The 14,744-nt window shown below is 45.2% G+C and overlaps 1 protein-coding gene across 1 annotated transcript; it reads right to left on the bottom strand.

The window, feature by feature from the left end:
• Positions 1 to 5,136: 5,136 nt before the first annotated feature.
• Positions 5,137 to 14,481, bottom strand: CHRNA6 (cholinergic receptor nicotinic alpha 6 subunit). Its single transcript, XM_073346321.2, has 5 exons — positions 14,347 to 14,481; positions 12,939 to 12,983; positions 11,169 to 11,278; positions 10,082 to 11,060; positions 5,137 to 5,259 (listed from the first exon to the last, which is right to left on the bottom strand). Exons 2-5 carry the CDS (start codon positions 12,963 to 12,965, stop codon positions 5,137 to 5,139), a joined length of 1,239 nt encoding a protein of 412 aa, XP_073202422.2. The 5' UTR covers positions 12,966 to 12,983; positions 14,347 to 14,481.
• Between the last annotated feature and the right edge of the window lie 263 nt (positions 14,482 to 14,744).

Below are 14,744 nucleotides of genomic sequence, written 5' to 3'. Positions count from 1 at the left end.
GTCTGCACCCAAATTACCCCCTCCCTGCATCCTGAGGTACCCCCCTGCCCACACATGGCCCCTAGCTTCCTCCTCCCTGTGCCGAGCTAACCCCCCTGACTGCACACAGACCCTAGCTAACCCCACCATTAAACCCTGAGCTACGCCCTGTCCACACACAGCCCCTAGTTACCTCTCCCTGGACCCTGAGTTACCCCCTTGACTGCATACAGACCCTAAGTACCCCTCCCTGATTGCTCAGCTACCCCCTTCCAAGCACACAGCTCCTAGACATCCCTTCCTGCACCTTGAGCTACTCTCTGTCTCCACCAAGGCTCTAGCTACCCCCCTGCCCACACTCAGCCCCTAGCTCCTCCCCTGCACCCTGAGCTGTTTTCCAAATGTTTGAAATGAGCACCTCACCTCTTTGCATGATAACTTTTCATTCCCCGCCCCCTTACCCAGACAGGTGGGTGGTTTGCTGAGGTGAGTCAGGGGGTGAAGGTGATGCCCCTCCCCTGAAGAGCTGACCTGAGACCCACTGGCCCTTTCCTGCCCCAAAATAGAAGTCAAACTATGCCTATTCCCAAGGTTCTCTCCCCCGCACTCCCCTCAGAGCCCTGAGTCCCCCGCTGGGCCCTGGCATTTTTCGAGCATGTCGAGGAGGGCTTCAGAAAGAAAAAGGTTGAGAGCCCCTGCACTAAAGCACATACGTGAGTGCTTTCCTCTCTCAGGTCCTTCAAAGGGGGCGCGTCTGCATTGCCTTGCCACCAAAAAGGGTGACCGAGACCACAGCCGCACAGTCTTGGGGCCCTGCCCTCCACTGGTTAAACTGGCAGCGCACCACTGAGGCTGATGGCTCGATGCCGATTTACACCAATGGAGGAGCTGACTCACAGTGGTTAGCAAGGGTATGTAAAACTACAGCTCGTTACACTGTTTGCCTGTCGTTTTGGGGTGCAGTTTTTTTAGGTTTGTTTTTAATTAAACTAAAAAACCCCTCAGCAATTACCAGTGGCTTAATTAAGATGGCTGCTGTTCATGATGGATATGAGTTTGAGAATGCTGTCAGTGCTTATTTCATCAGCTTCCCAAAGCTAGCTATTGTGCATTGCATTTTTGCCTTTATGGCGCTCTAGATTGGCTATAACTGTCCCTTAAGATGGTTTAGGCTGACTCCACCCCAAGAAAAGGGCCCCAAAGAGGAGTATATGATGCTCTCAGGATACCAGATGAGTAAAAGGAGATGGTCTTTCATTGTCAATTCCCTGCTCCAAGACACAATGTGACCTGATGGCAGAGAAAGACACACCGCAGGCTTTCCTGATAGTTTCCAGTCAGAGCTGGGCTGGACTTTTCGGGTTTTATGTTGAAAAATGCAGAGTCATTGAAATGGAAACTCTGACCCTTGTTTTTGCAATGTCAACAAGGCCACCCTCAAGTCCGGGCTGGACGTTCTGGGCAGCTCTGCCTCAGAAGAGCCACGAGCCTGGCGCATTCAGCTGGGCAGTAGGTGCACCAGCTCCAGGTTCCTGCTCCCAATCAGGCAGAGTAGGGCCCGGAATGTTGGTCTTTCACATCCCAGGGGAGGGCCCTATGCACCAGGCTATTGGCTGTTCGAGGGTGGAGCAGGCTTCTCTTTGGTTGAAAATTTTTTTGCAAGGGTTTGTCCCAGTGCAGCATGGGGAAAAAAATTTGCAATCTCAGTAATGTTTGTGGGACAGAAAAATTGTTTCCTGCTGAGCTCTGTTCACAACACAGCTGGTCAAAAAATGGGGAGGAGACTAAACTGGGCTCCAGCAGGTGATAAATTGCCCCAGACCCACTGGGTTTAGCCAAAATGGTAATTGAACCACAACATCAAATCCATCACAGGGAGAGAAACTGCTGAGGCTGGAGTTGTCAATGCCCAAGATGCAACAGTGAGCGCTGATGAGTGACATTATCGTCATAGGCAAGGACATTTAGAGCACACCAAAGTCAGAGCATGACCCTGCTGGCCACCGTGAGGATCCATGCAAAGTGCAACTTGCTTCTGAAACTGTAGCTGGAAAGGTGCTGCTCAGAAAACTCCATGTGTCAACATGGTCAGCGATTCCAAGGTCGTCATGCCTGGCACTGCTACAGCACAGGCCAGAGAACCTCCCCAAAATCATTCCTGAAGTGTATAGTTCAGACAGACATCCAGTCTTGATTTAAAAATTGCCAGTGATCAAGAATCCACCATGACGCACAATAAATTGTTCCTCCGGGTAATTATCCTCATTATTAAAAATGTATGCTATATCTCTAGTCTGCATTGGTCTAACTTCAACTTCCAGCCATTGGACATTGTTAGACCTTTCTCTCATCATCCAGATCATTAATGAAGGTGTTGAACAAAACCGGCCCCAGGACCGATACCTGGGGCACTCCGCTTGACACCAGCTGCCAATTAGACGTGGAGCCATTGATCACTGCCCGTTGAGCCTGACGATCTAGCCAGCTTTCTATCCACTTTAGATGTATATCTTTACATTTAGCTGTATTAAACGTCCATATTACTTGCCTATGCCAAGTTACCAAGGAATGCAGATGGTTCTGGATCAGTGACCTGTCTTCATCATTATTTACCATCCCCCTCCATTTTTGTATCCTCTGCAAACTTTATTGGTGACTTTTTGTTTTCCTCTAGGTCATTGACAAAAATACCAAGAACTGGTGCCTGTGGGACCCCATTAGTAACACACCTGCTCAGTGATGATTCCCCCTTTGCAATTACATTTTGGGACCTATCAGGTAGCCAGCTTTGAAGCCGTTTAACATGTCCCATGTTAATTTCATCACGTGGCCACCAATTTTGGACAAGTTGCACTTACTGCAACAAAATACTTGCCACCGTTAAACACCAAGCTCACGCCTTTCACCGGAGCTAGAATTCAACAAGCTGGATTGCCAGCTGCGTAAGGAGGGGTCCCTGAGTCCAATGGATCTGCAGTGAGGAAGGGTGTTTGATGGAGAAGTGGAGGTGTAAATCAGGTGGGGTGACACTGAGGGCTGATAAGTGGCTGGATGCCTTAACTGTTCCTTTCCAGAAATTTTAACACCATTCTGTAAAATTTGTGTTAAAGAAAGTATCCTATTGTTTCTGAGGTGTTAGCTTTGGGGCCCTGGCCTCCTCTGAAACATGCTTTCAACTGCAATTTTTTACTTAACTGGCTGCTGTTTGTTTGCAAATAACAGTAATGTAAATGGTAGAGAGCAGGCACTGCCCACGCAGCAATATCAGAGTTCAGGCCACCCACAATTCAGTGAAGTCAAAAAAATAATTCAACTTGACAGTATCCCTTCAAGACCTCATTAAAAAACCACAAAGATTCCTCAAGAAGGCGTGCTCCAGAGGCTTTATTCAGGAATGGCTAATGAGATAAACCATGCATGGCCAAACATCTGCATAGCGGTCACGGTGCATGACTGAGCGGCATTCAACTGTGTCACAGACATCACTGGTTGTATTATTATTTTTAAAGAAAATAATTTTCCTGCTATACACTTCAAATACTGTAATAGGAAAACAATATTCTTTTCATGCCCCTGTTGATTTATGGCATAAATCAAACTCCTCTACTCATGAATCTATACTCATGTGAAATAAACAATCTTTTAAGTAATCCTAGTTCTTAAGTACCTGCTAACTGTGTTATATTATTTTTAAAAAATGTTCTTTTGTTATAAGAAATTGCATCAGTTCAGGAAACTGTGACAATCAGAACTTTGATCTACATATTGCATGCATCAACCACACCACATGGACACTGCACCCAGGTCATAGTCAGAAGCCTTTTCCCATGAAAGAGGCAGGATCCATTGCTTGTATCGCTAAAAACATCCACTGACTTCAATGGACATTTTGTCTCTTAGTAAGGAATGCAGGTTCGAGTCCTTAGGAACATGTCCAGGCAGAGACCTTGTGGGAAACCAGCAAAAGGTGTAAAAAAACCCGCCACTTAGGCTCAATTTACACACATGTTTAACTTTATCCACTGTGAATGGTATAACTGAAGTCAATGGGCCTGTCTATAGTGCAAAAAGTTAAGCACATGTCTTTGCAGGACTGAAGCATTTGCTTACATCTGGTTGACTTCCATGGAATTTATTCATAAACTTAAAATTAAGCCACGTGATTAACAGCTTCGCTGAATCAGGACTTTAAGTTGGGTATCCACAATGCAGAAGATGGAGAGCTTTTTCCTGAATTGGGTCCACATTAGTCTGTTTCAGGGGTAGTCAATTATTTTTTGTCACGGTCCAAATTTCTTGGTCAAAGTATAGTCAAGGTCCAAATTCCAGAGAAAATAATAAAAAAATTAACAATAATGATAATGATAATAATAATAATGACAAGTAAATAAAAAGATTTCAGGGTTCATTCAAAAGCATCTGGCGGGTTGGATTTGGCCCATGGTCCGCCTGTTGACCACTCCGGTCATATTTTGGTTTTTATAGTACTTTTATTCATATTGATGGCTTCACTGTAAGAATACAACAAAACATCAACACATTCAGCTGGACTGTCGTGCGTAATCCGAGTGCTGTAGTGAAGAGTACTAAGTGGATATAAAGACAGCAAAATAAACACATACAAAGTTTAGGGTGCGCTTGTGAGCAGAAGCAGGGGATTTTCCAAGGGTCCAATGCTGGCCTAATTCTGACTTCAGTGGAGGCAATGGTAAAATTCCCACTAGCCTAGCTCTGCTTCTGCTGGAGCAAAGTTAGGCCGACACTGGGCGCTTTTGAAAATCTCCCCCTAGGGGAGCAGGAATTGCCACAGAGGTCCCCAAAGGGATCATCAGCGTATGTGCAACATGCCCAGTCATTGAATGGTGTCATCAGCCAGGTGGAGAGCTGGCAGCCCGCTGTTGAAGTCAGTCAGCGGGCACTCGACGAAGATATGCGACAGTCTGAAACTGACTGCAGGGTGAAATGCCTTCTCTCTCCCTTTGACAGTTGGAAGGGGAAGCCACTTCTTAGCCAGAGGGAAAATCACCTTAACAGCAGCCCTTTGCAGATGGACCCTTGGAGGATGAGCCAAGTGTAACAGAGAAAGTGGAGGAGATGGGTGGATCTCCAAAAAAGTAGGAAATCGGACAAAACAAAAACCAACCAGCATTCTTGGAATTATGTGTCTGCTATCAGTGGTTGCAGAAATAACCCTCCTGTTCCAAACATACAGAGAACGATGAACACCCAAAGGAACACCCTGTCTATCACCATAGCCACGTATTTCCAGTCATCCTCCACCTGCAATGCAGAAAAGAAAGGATACACCACATTAAACATACTATACATGTGATGGGTTCATTTGATCCCCTGCTAGAAAGAATTGTATTGAGTAAGAGGCTTGTGAGCGTCGGGAAGAAGAATATACACGAGCTATGAAATTTACAAAAGTGACTTGCCTCAATTTTTGGGTGCTCAAAGGGGCCTGATTTCCTGAGGGTGAATACTCAGCCCTTCAATGTGCCTAAAGTTGGGCTCTCAAAAGTCACAAATGACTTTTGAAAAATCTTGGACACAACTGCAAACCCTTGGCTAAGTTTGTTGCATCTCCTTTAAATAGGCACATCAGCTGCAAACAACAGAACCAGGGTAGATGATAGCCATAGGGTCAGATTCTGTGTCAGGTACACCCATGTAAATCCAGGGTAACTGATGAACTGGAGAGCAGAATTTGACTCTAAGACTTCAAGGCAGGGAAAAAATATGGGCTATAAGAATCAATCTGATTAGTTCAGGATTAGGATAAAAACCAAAAAGCTCAAAAGCCTACAAAAGGAAAGAGTAAAAAGGTTGCAACAAATAAGAAAATAGAGGCAATTAGTCAAACCCTGCTCTCAGTTACACTGTTGGAAATCCAGTGAAGCAAATGGAGTTTGTTCCCCCAGATTTCTACTGGTGTAATAGAAGAATTTGGCCCAATGGCTGATTCAAGAGACAGTTCACATCTGCAGCCTGATTCACCACTGTGATATTCCAGAGTTATCCTGGTCAAACTCCACCAATGTCAGTCCAAAATGGGGAATCAGACCTGTAATGTATAGCAAAGTTCTTAAATGATTGAGCCAAGCATGTCCTCAAGTGCTTTCCTGAATCGGAGCCTAAGTGCTTTCAGGACAATGAATGGACTACACACCAAACAGAATGCTATTGCCCTTTAAAATCCTGCCTTAAACCATCGCCACCTATTAGTAGCAAAACCATCAAATTGAAAGTGAAAACAAAGCAGCAGTAGCACTTATGTCAGGCCTCAGACCGGCGCGGTGCATTTTTTGGCCTCTGCCCTGTTCTTACGATATTTCTGGCCAGCACATCAGCAGGACCAACTGGCACTCACATGAGAGAGGCTGTTTCTGCAAGATTTTGAGCCCCGTTTTGCTGACTCAGCAAGTTCAGAAAGTAACTATAATAGAGAAGCTGTATCCAAACCAAACTGACCCACCCAGGCCTTCTGAGGCTCCTTTTCACTGGTACTTAGCCCTGGAATATTAATTTTTTTGTGGCTAACTCTGAGCTGACATTGTCCCTTTCATGTCTCCTTCCCTTTTCAGCGGCCTTCTCAGTTTTATATGCAGGGTTGTGGTAGCCGGGTCTGTCCCAGGATAGCAGAGAGACAAGGCGGGTGACGCAAAATCTTTTAGTGGCCCAAGATCTGTTCGGGGAGAGACAAACTTTCAAGCTACCCAGAGCTCTTCGTCAGGGCTGGCAAACTAACTCTGAACGTTGCTGCTAAATGCAAGGTGGACCAGATGGACCTACTCATGCAAACCATGTGCTCCACCTTGCATTTAGCTGTGAGGTTCCCTTCCCAGCCCAGAAGAAGAGCTCAGTGTAAGCTCGGAAGCTTGTCTCTCTCACCAACACAAGTTGGCCCAATACACGACATTATCTCACCCACCTTGTTTCTCATTTTTAGGGCACTTTTTCTCCTTCCAAAGGTTGCTGCTGTGCTCTGTGTGAGTGCAAATACAGCCGCTTTTACAGCCCCAATTCCTGTAACCCTTTGTCCACATTTTAAAGTGCTGCTGTTCTTTTGACACCGGCTTTTGACACCTTCCAGCCTTCTCTCCATGCTGGGCCTGAGCAGCAAGCGGTGTTCTGATGAGTACGAAGGATTAAGTCAAAGCTTGCCCAAGAATTTCCCCCCCCCCCGCTTTGAACTGAAGCAAAATTCCCCGGGATGCAAAGCTGCTGTCATCTCGGGTTAGCTGAAATGCACCAGTGAACCTGCCCTAGCATAGTCCACAAGCACTGGTTACAGAGTTTGGTAATGCAATGTTACACTGTGGAGGGAAAGACATGCATGCCACACCCTTTCAAAGGGTGGCACAGCCCCCGATCCAGCATTCACTTCCTCAGGCTCCAGTCCGCACTCTGGCCTAGTGTGCCAGAATTCCTGGGGGTCCTTCTGCAGAGTGGCAAGCCAGGGCCATAGGCACACCGCACATGGGACAGCGATGATCCCAGCCCCACACCATGGCCCTGACCCTTCTTGGGCTGGCAGCAGCTTTCAGAGCTGAGCTGTCTGGGACAACTCACATCCCTTAGAGCTATCATTTCAGACTGTCTGCAGACTCAGGCAGGCATCAGTGACAATAGGTCATATTTCCAGGTTTTTCTTGGCATCCACCAGGGCTTGAAACAATTTTTTTTAAATGACAGTTGGGACTCCAAGCTCATGTGACTCCAGGAGCCTTAGGTATGGCCTGTTGTGCCTCTGCCTTAATCTCGCCCTGCTCAAAAGCCCCTACCCTTCTGGGGAGCCAGCTCCTTCAGACCCACAATCTGGCCCTCCGCTTACCTTCTCTGCAAACGCTGGTGGCCAGATGGTCAGCTGGTATAAACCATCGAAGCCACATTAAGTTCAGTGGAGCTGCCCTGATTTACACCAGCTGAGGATCCGGCCCTTGAGGTCCTAGAATTCTAAACTGTGCCCTCAGAGCATCACATCCTATGACATCTGTCTCGGTTTGGATAAAGATTCATTATTCTGCACAAGCAAACCCATTAGCCGAACACCGAGTCTTGTTTTTAAAACCCTTCTTATTTTTAGTTACTTAATCCCTCCACCCCCAAACCTGTTGAGAATCCCAGGCAGAGGGAGGCGGGGCTTAGCACTCAGCCCTCGGCTTGGCCTCTGGTGAGGAGCCACCTAGCATGATGGCTTTTGTGAATCCCATTCCATTCTAAGGCACCTACTTCTCCCCATTCGTTGCATACGGAGCTTAGGTACATAACCCAGGCTTTGTTAATCCCAGTGATCTTCTAAGGGCCTAAATGTGACACTCAGCATCACTACACCTATGTTTCTTGGTGACTCGACCCTAAGTGACTTGCCTGAGGGCACATAGGACGTCTGTGGCAGAAGTACGAACTGAATCCAGGTTCTGCACCTTAACTGCCAACCCTCCTCTCAGCACTTTTTAAGACTGAGCCCCTTGTGAGTGAGGGGCGTAGAAGGAAGCATTAGAACCCATTATAACTGCTGTGAGAAAGCAGCATGCAAGGAAGAAAAGCCCTTTGAACTCCCAGCAGAGGAGTCCTGAGTCTGCTACACAAGATTACAGCGTCAGTTAAAGCTTGCCGGGAAAGACACAGGCCACAAATAGTAGACTGAGGTGATACTGTGCTGGGATTCTAGGGAAGAAGAAGGGTTTCTACAAATAAATGGGCAGGAAGAGAGGTGCTAGTAACGGATGTGGGTGGCAAAGTCTAACATACCTTAACTAAAGAGAAAGGGTTGGACAGCCACGAAGAAACTGAGACCTCTGCAGCCACAATTTTCAAACAGCCATTAGTGATTTTGGTACCTCTGTTTTTGGGAGCCCAACTTGAAACCCCTTAAAGGGGCCTTATTTTCAGAAAGTGACCAGCACCCATGCTCTGAAAATCAGGCCCCTTTTAAGGCGTCTCAAGTTGAGCCCCCAAAAATGGAGGCTCCCAAAATCACGAGCCACTGAGGAAAATGTAGGCCTGTGAAAGCGCTGGTGTCATAAATGTAAAGGGAAGGGTAAACTCCTTTAAAATCCCTCCTGGCCAGAGGAAAAATCCTCTCACCTGTAAAGGGTTAAGAAGCTAAAGGTAACCTCGCTGGCACCTGACCAAAATGACCAATGAGGAGACAAGATACTTTCAAAAGCTGGGAGGAGGGAGAAAAACAAAGGGTCTGCGTCTGTCTGTATGCTGCTTTTGCCGGGGACAGAACAGGAATGGAGTCTTAGAACTTTTAGTAAGTAATCTAGCTAGGTATGTGTTAGATTATGATTTCTTTAAATGGCTGAGAAAAGAGCTGTGCTGAATAGAATGACTATTCCTGTCTGTGTGTCTTTTTTGTAGCTTAAGGTTTTGCCTAGAGGGATCCTCTATGTTTTGAATCTAATTACCCTGTAAGGTATCTACCATCCTGATTTTACAGAGGTGATTCCTTTACTTCTATTAAAAGTCTTCTTGTAAGAAAACTGAATGTTTTTTCATTGTTTTAAGACCCAAGGGTTTGGATCTGTGGTCACCTATGCAAATTAGTGAGGATTTTTACCAAACCTTCCCCAGGAAGTGGGGTGCAAGGGTTGGGAGGATTTTGGGGGGAAAAACGTGTCCAAACTACATTTTCCCAGTAAACCCCGATAAAGTTTGGTTGTGGCAGTGGAAATCCAAGGGCAAAGGGTAAAATTAATTTGTACCTTGGGGAAGTTTTAACCTAAGCTGGTAAAAGTAAGCTTAGGAGGTTTTCATGCAGGTCCCCACATCTGTACCCTAGAGTTCAGAGTGGGGAAGGAACCTTGACAGCTGGTAAGGGACTATTTGGGAAATCTGAACCTATGTACACGGGTGGGTCCAGGCGGTGGGTCCATTCTAGGAGTGAAGTCTGTAAACATAGAGACAACGGCAGAACCCTGAACACTAAGCAGCAACACTAAACAAACCACTCTAAACAAATCTGATAGCTTTTTGGAGAGGTACAGAACAGCACCGGTGACTTCAATGGGACAACTCATGCACACAACCGCTCCCTGCCGGGAGTGGACGGTTCACAGTGCAGCCCAGGCAGTGCGAATAGCCCTCTTACCTCTTTAGTTTCGTTTTGGCTCCTCATATTTTCAGCGATGAACTGAACACTGCTGATTACCTCGCTGACTTCAGCGGAGTACTTGACGTGCTCCATCCCCCATTCCATGGGCTGAGGGCTCAATCTTCTTTTGCCGGTAGCAAGTTCGTTCACCTTGTCACAGTGGCAGCATCTCCTCTCCTTGTATAATTTAACGTCTCCATATTGCTTTATTTTGCCAGATTTAGTGGCAAGCCCTTTTTTACTCTTTTTAGAGCTGGCTTCCTTCTGTGGGTCTAGAGGTCTCGTCATCATCAGGACTTTAGGCAGGAGATTGAGAAAGATGCTTTTTACCCATTTGGGCATGGTGTGTGTGGTTGGAGTCCTGTAATGGATGTTCAGCACAAACACTGTGATGACAATTGATAGGGTCACAAATATCATGGTGAAGAGCAGGTATTCGCCAACCAGTGGAATTACCAGAGAGGTTGATGGGATTGTCTCTGTGATCACCAACAAAAATACAGTCAGAGAAAGTAGCACTGAGATGCAGAGGGTCACCTTCTCCCCACAGTCAGACGGAAGGTAAAAGACTAACAGAGTTAGGAATGAAATGAAGAGACAGGGAATGATCAGATTAATGGTGTAAAACATGGGTAGCCTTCGGATATAAAAGGAGTATGTTATATCTGTATAGATCTCTTCACAACAATTATATTTTATATCGTGTTTGTAGCCAGAAGCATCAACTATTTCCCATTCACTGTTTTCCCAAAGGTCATTCATATCCACTTTGGATCCAATAATCAGGAGGTCAATTTTGGCTTTGTCATATGTCCAGGAGCCAAACTTCAGTGAACAATTCTGGTGATCAAAGGGGAAAAATGTGATATCCATAGGACAGGAGCTTTTAAAAATAGCAGGTGGAGTCCAAGTGATCACCCCATCATATTTAAGAAGAGCTTTGGTCTTGCTTTCTACTTGAAAATCCCCAACAGCACTAGAAATACAAACGACACAAGTGTAAACAATACGAACAAGGAAGTGAAACAGCATCTTATATAAAACGGTGACCTTTGAAAGATGGCAAACGTAAAAAGCATTATACTTGTTATACAAGACGATATCAGGTTTCCAAATTTTATCCGCTGGCACCCGGACAAATTCAATTCCACCATATTCCATTGGATCCCATCGCAATTTATAGTCATTCCAAATCTAAAGGAAGGAAAAATAATTATTTAAAGCCTAGTGTTTTTAACTTGTGCTTAAAGATTTGCCTGGAAAAGGTGCAGTGCACCCCTAGGAAGCTAAGGCCCAGCATTTTGAGAGCTTTAGGATGCAATGCAGCCTCTTAAGTTAATTAACTTAACAGTCGTGTGTACAGTATACAAGAGTACTGCTGATGTTTACGCCATCCTCACTTGCATAGGGTTATGGCTCTAACTCCTGTGGATCATTGCTGTGGCCTGTCTTCTGGCTTGCCGTTGCTCCATAGCCACCAGCCACGTTGACCTATGCAAATCTTGTGTGGAGATCCTTCTGCCATGCAGGCAGGAGACATGGGGCCTGCTGTCCTTATGATTACAGTACTGCCTAGAGGCCCATCCAAGGTCAGGGTTGTACATACACATACAGGACAGTCCCTGTCTTGGAGGATTTACAGTCTATATGGACAAGGCAGACAAAGCAAGGAAGGGGAAACAAAGGCACAGAGAGGGGAAGTAATTTATCCAAGGTCACCGAGCAAGTCAATGGCTGAGCCAAGTGCTCTTTCACTGGAGCACACCACCTTCCTGTGGGGCTCACGGCCAATCCTTTAGTCCTACCTAGCACAGGAGAGCACCTTTGCTGGGCCACACAAAGAGTGCCATTAAACGGAATGGCTGAGCTTTTCAAAGCAGCCTAAAGGAGTTAGGCACCCAAACCCCACTGAATTTCAGTGGGAGTTGGGCACCTTAACTTCTCTTTTGAAAAATCACAGTCCCTCTGTACAGACAGACATACACACAGAGGAGAGATAAATGACGTTTCTACCCTGCTAGGAAAGCATACAAGTAAATGTTACCTCCTGACTTCTTTCAGTGGAACAAGTATCTCTCTTTGGTGGCCACAGTTCTTTTTGTTGGAATGAAGAGCAAAGAGGCTGCAGGAAGCTACGCAGGCAGTGCAAGTGTGGGTTTACTCAGGAAGGAACGGGTATGCTGTTGAGCAACATCACAGTTTACCTGTCTGCACAATTGGGAGCACAAGCTAATATCTCCCTGAATGTTTGGAAAATCTGAGAAAATACGATTGCTCTGTGAAGCACCCAAAATTATTGGCTTCCAGATTAATCAGGCATTTAAATTGCTCTTAGGAAATTATTCCTCCCTGTGTGCAGACCTGCATATTCAATTGTCCCTACTGTGCATAGGCCAAGCCCAATGACTGAAATGTAGCAGATGAAATGCACGGTAACACACTTGGTGGGGAATAATACACAATAGAAATGTGGGAGAACCCTTTACATAATTTTAAATATTATGGTACTTAAGTTATAAAACATTTCAAATGTGCCCTTGGTTAGACTGAGTTCTCTTGATCTGTGGGCTGGTCTACAGATCTGTGGGCTGCTCTACACTAGGTAGTTAAAATGTCATGCTCCATGCAATGTAATTAAGATGACCTAAGCCTCAGGGTAAACATTGCTAGGTTGACGAACGAATTCCGCGAGCAATACAGCGGCAGTGTTGCTGCTGCAACGTTTCCAGTGTAGACCTAGCGTGTATCTCTGAAGACACTGTTACAAAGGAGATGTTTATTCTTTAGATCAAATTCATGCCAACACACACATTCAAAGCCCAGGGTTGGTGCAAAACACAATTCTGACACTTACGTGTCGCAGCCACAGGTTGGTTTCCATAATCTGATTGACTTCATCCTAGAGATAAATAAATAGATGTAGACTTTTCAATCCCACAAATCAATTACAGCATCCTGAGACAGTTACAGGTTAGCCCAACACAGACAGAAACCAAGACACATATAGGTCTTGATCCAGCAAAGTACTGAAGTACATGCCTAACTTTAAGCACACAAGTAGTCCCATTGTAGTCAGCGGGACTACTCAGACACAAAGTTACACAGGTGTTTAAGTGTTTTGCTGGACTGAAGGTTTAATGTACTGCATCTACACAATACAATATACCATGCAATGCACTGTCAGCCTTAAGGAAAACTGCACCAGTGTAACTGGATGCAGTCATGCCAATGAGAATCTCTAATGTAAATGTACTCCCTCTAGTACTGAATTTAATGGGTGCTGGATTGGGGCCCTAGCGAGAGAGATTGCAGAGGCTTGGGAACATGCGTTAATTGCAAATAGCAGCCTATCCGTGAGACACTTAGGCCCTTTCTACACTACAGCTGCTACAGGGGCACAACTACGGAGCTGCCGCTATGCCAGGTAGGAGAATAGCATAGTTGCTTCCTGCATTGACAGAAGGGATTTTTCCCATCGATGTAGTTAATTCACCTCTCCAAGAGGCAGTAAGTAGGATGACAGAAGAATTCTTCCATAGACCTAGCTGTGTCTACACTGGTTGACCTAACTATAGCTCTCCGGGTGTAACATTTTTCATTGACCTAAGTTTTAGGTGTAGACCAGGCCTTACTTTGGGTGGGTAATAAAAGTTAAGCATTTGGGGCCAGACTTTAAAGGTATTTGGGTACCTAAAGATGCAGCTAGGTGCCTAAGAGGATTTTCAAATGCACCTAGGCCCATTGGGAGGCAGCTGCCTACGCACTTTTGAAAACCCCACAGGTGCCCATGTATATCTTTAGGCACCTAAATACCTTAGAAAATCTGCCCCTTAGTTGATAAAATCCAAGAGGCTGGCTTATGATTTTTCAATATCCAAAAATATAGCCCCACTTATGTGTCAGTGAGTGTTTGTGACAGAGAAAAAGAAAACAGGAAAATCCCTGAAACCCAGAAAAGTTACCTTTAAACCACCCACAAAAGTGTACAGTTTAATCAGATTCTGCACTTGTACATCTTGGGCCATTAACTCAAGAAACTTCTAATCATCTGAGCCTTGAAGATTACAGAACTATGTCTATACAACATGCAAAGAAAATGGCAAGGTCTGCACACACATGAGACATTTAAATGGCTATTTGCATGTGCAACCACTCTGATTGCACATGCAATTGTGTGTGTAAATTATGTGCCTGCAATTGTTCTTTTAAACTTATAAAATCAGCACCCATGTATCTTTTAAGCATTCTGTAATTAATCTTACCACATTTGCAAGCTGTGTAATTGCCACTTCAAAATGTACTGTCACAGGATCAGATACATTTTCCACCGGTCTGATGAAGTGGTTGTAATGGGAGAAAAGTTTTTGAAATAAACGTTCTTCTGGTTCACATGCCGAGCAACCTGTATTGACAAAAATTAACAGAAAGCAGTTGCTGAAGAGGCAGGAAAAAGGAGAGAGAAAATTTCAGGCCTGATTTTCACTGGGTCCTCAACCCAGCCTCCACTTGTTAATGCAGACTTTTGGTGCACTAACACTTGAATGCACAGTTTTGATAGAAGATGGCTTATTAAGCTAGCAGATAAAGGCATAGCAAGGTCCACTGGTCAGATGCTGAAGCTAGACAAATTCTGAATAGAAGTAAGATGCAACTTATTAGC

Source organism: Lepidochelys kempii, chromosome 5 (genome assembly GCF_965140285.1).
Source record: "Lepidochelys kempii isolate rLepKem1 chromosome 5, rLepKem1.hap1, whole genome shotgun sequence".
Lineage (NCBI taxonomy): Eukaryota > Metazoa > Chordata > Testudines > Cheloniidae > Lepidochelys > Lepidochelys kempii.
This window is presented reverse-complemented; position numbering and strand designations above follow the sequence as displayed.

Bases quoted from the DNA above. Each gene is read 5' to 3' on its own strand.
- CHRNA6 (XM_073346321.2), bottom strand. From the start codon at position 12,965: ATGGAAACCAACCTGTGGCTGCGACAC. The intron at 11,279-12,938 runs GTAAGTGTCAGA...TCCTTCCTTTAG, and splicing joins CCAACCTGTGGCTGCGACAC to ATTTGGAATGACTATAAATT. The intron at 11,061-11,168 runs GTATAATGCTTT...TTGTATTTCTAG, and splicing joins GATATCGTCTTGTATAACAA to TGCTGTTGGGGATTTTCAAG.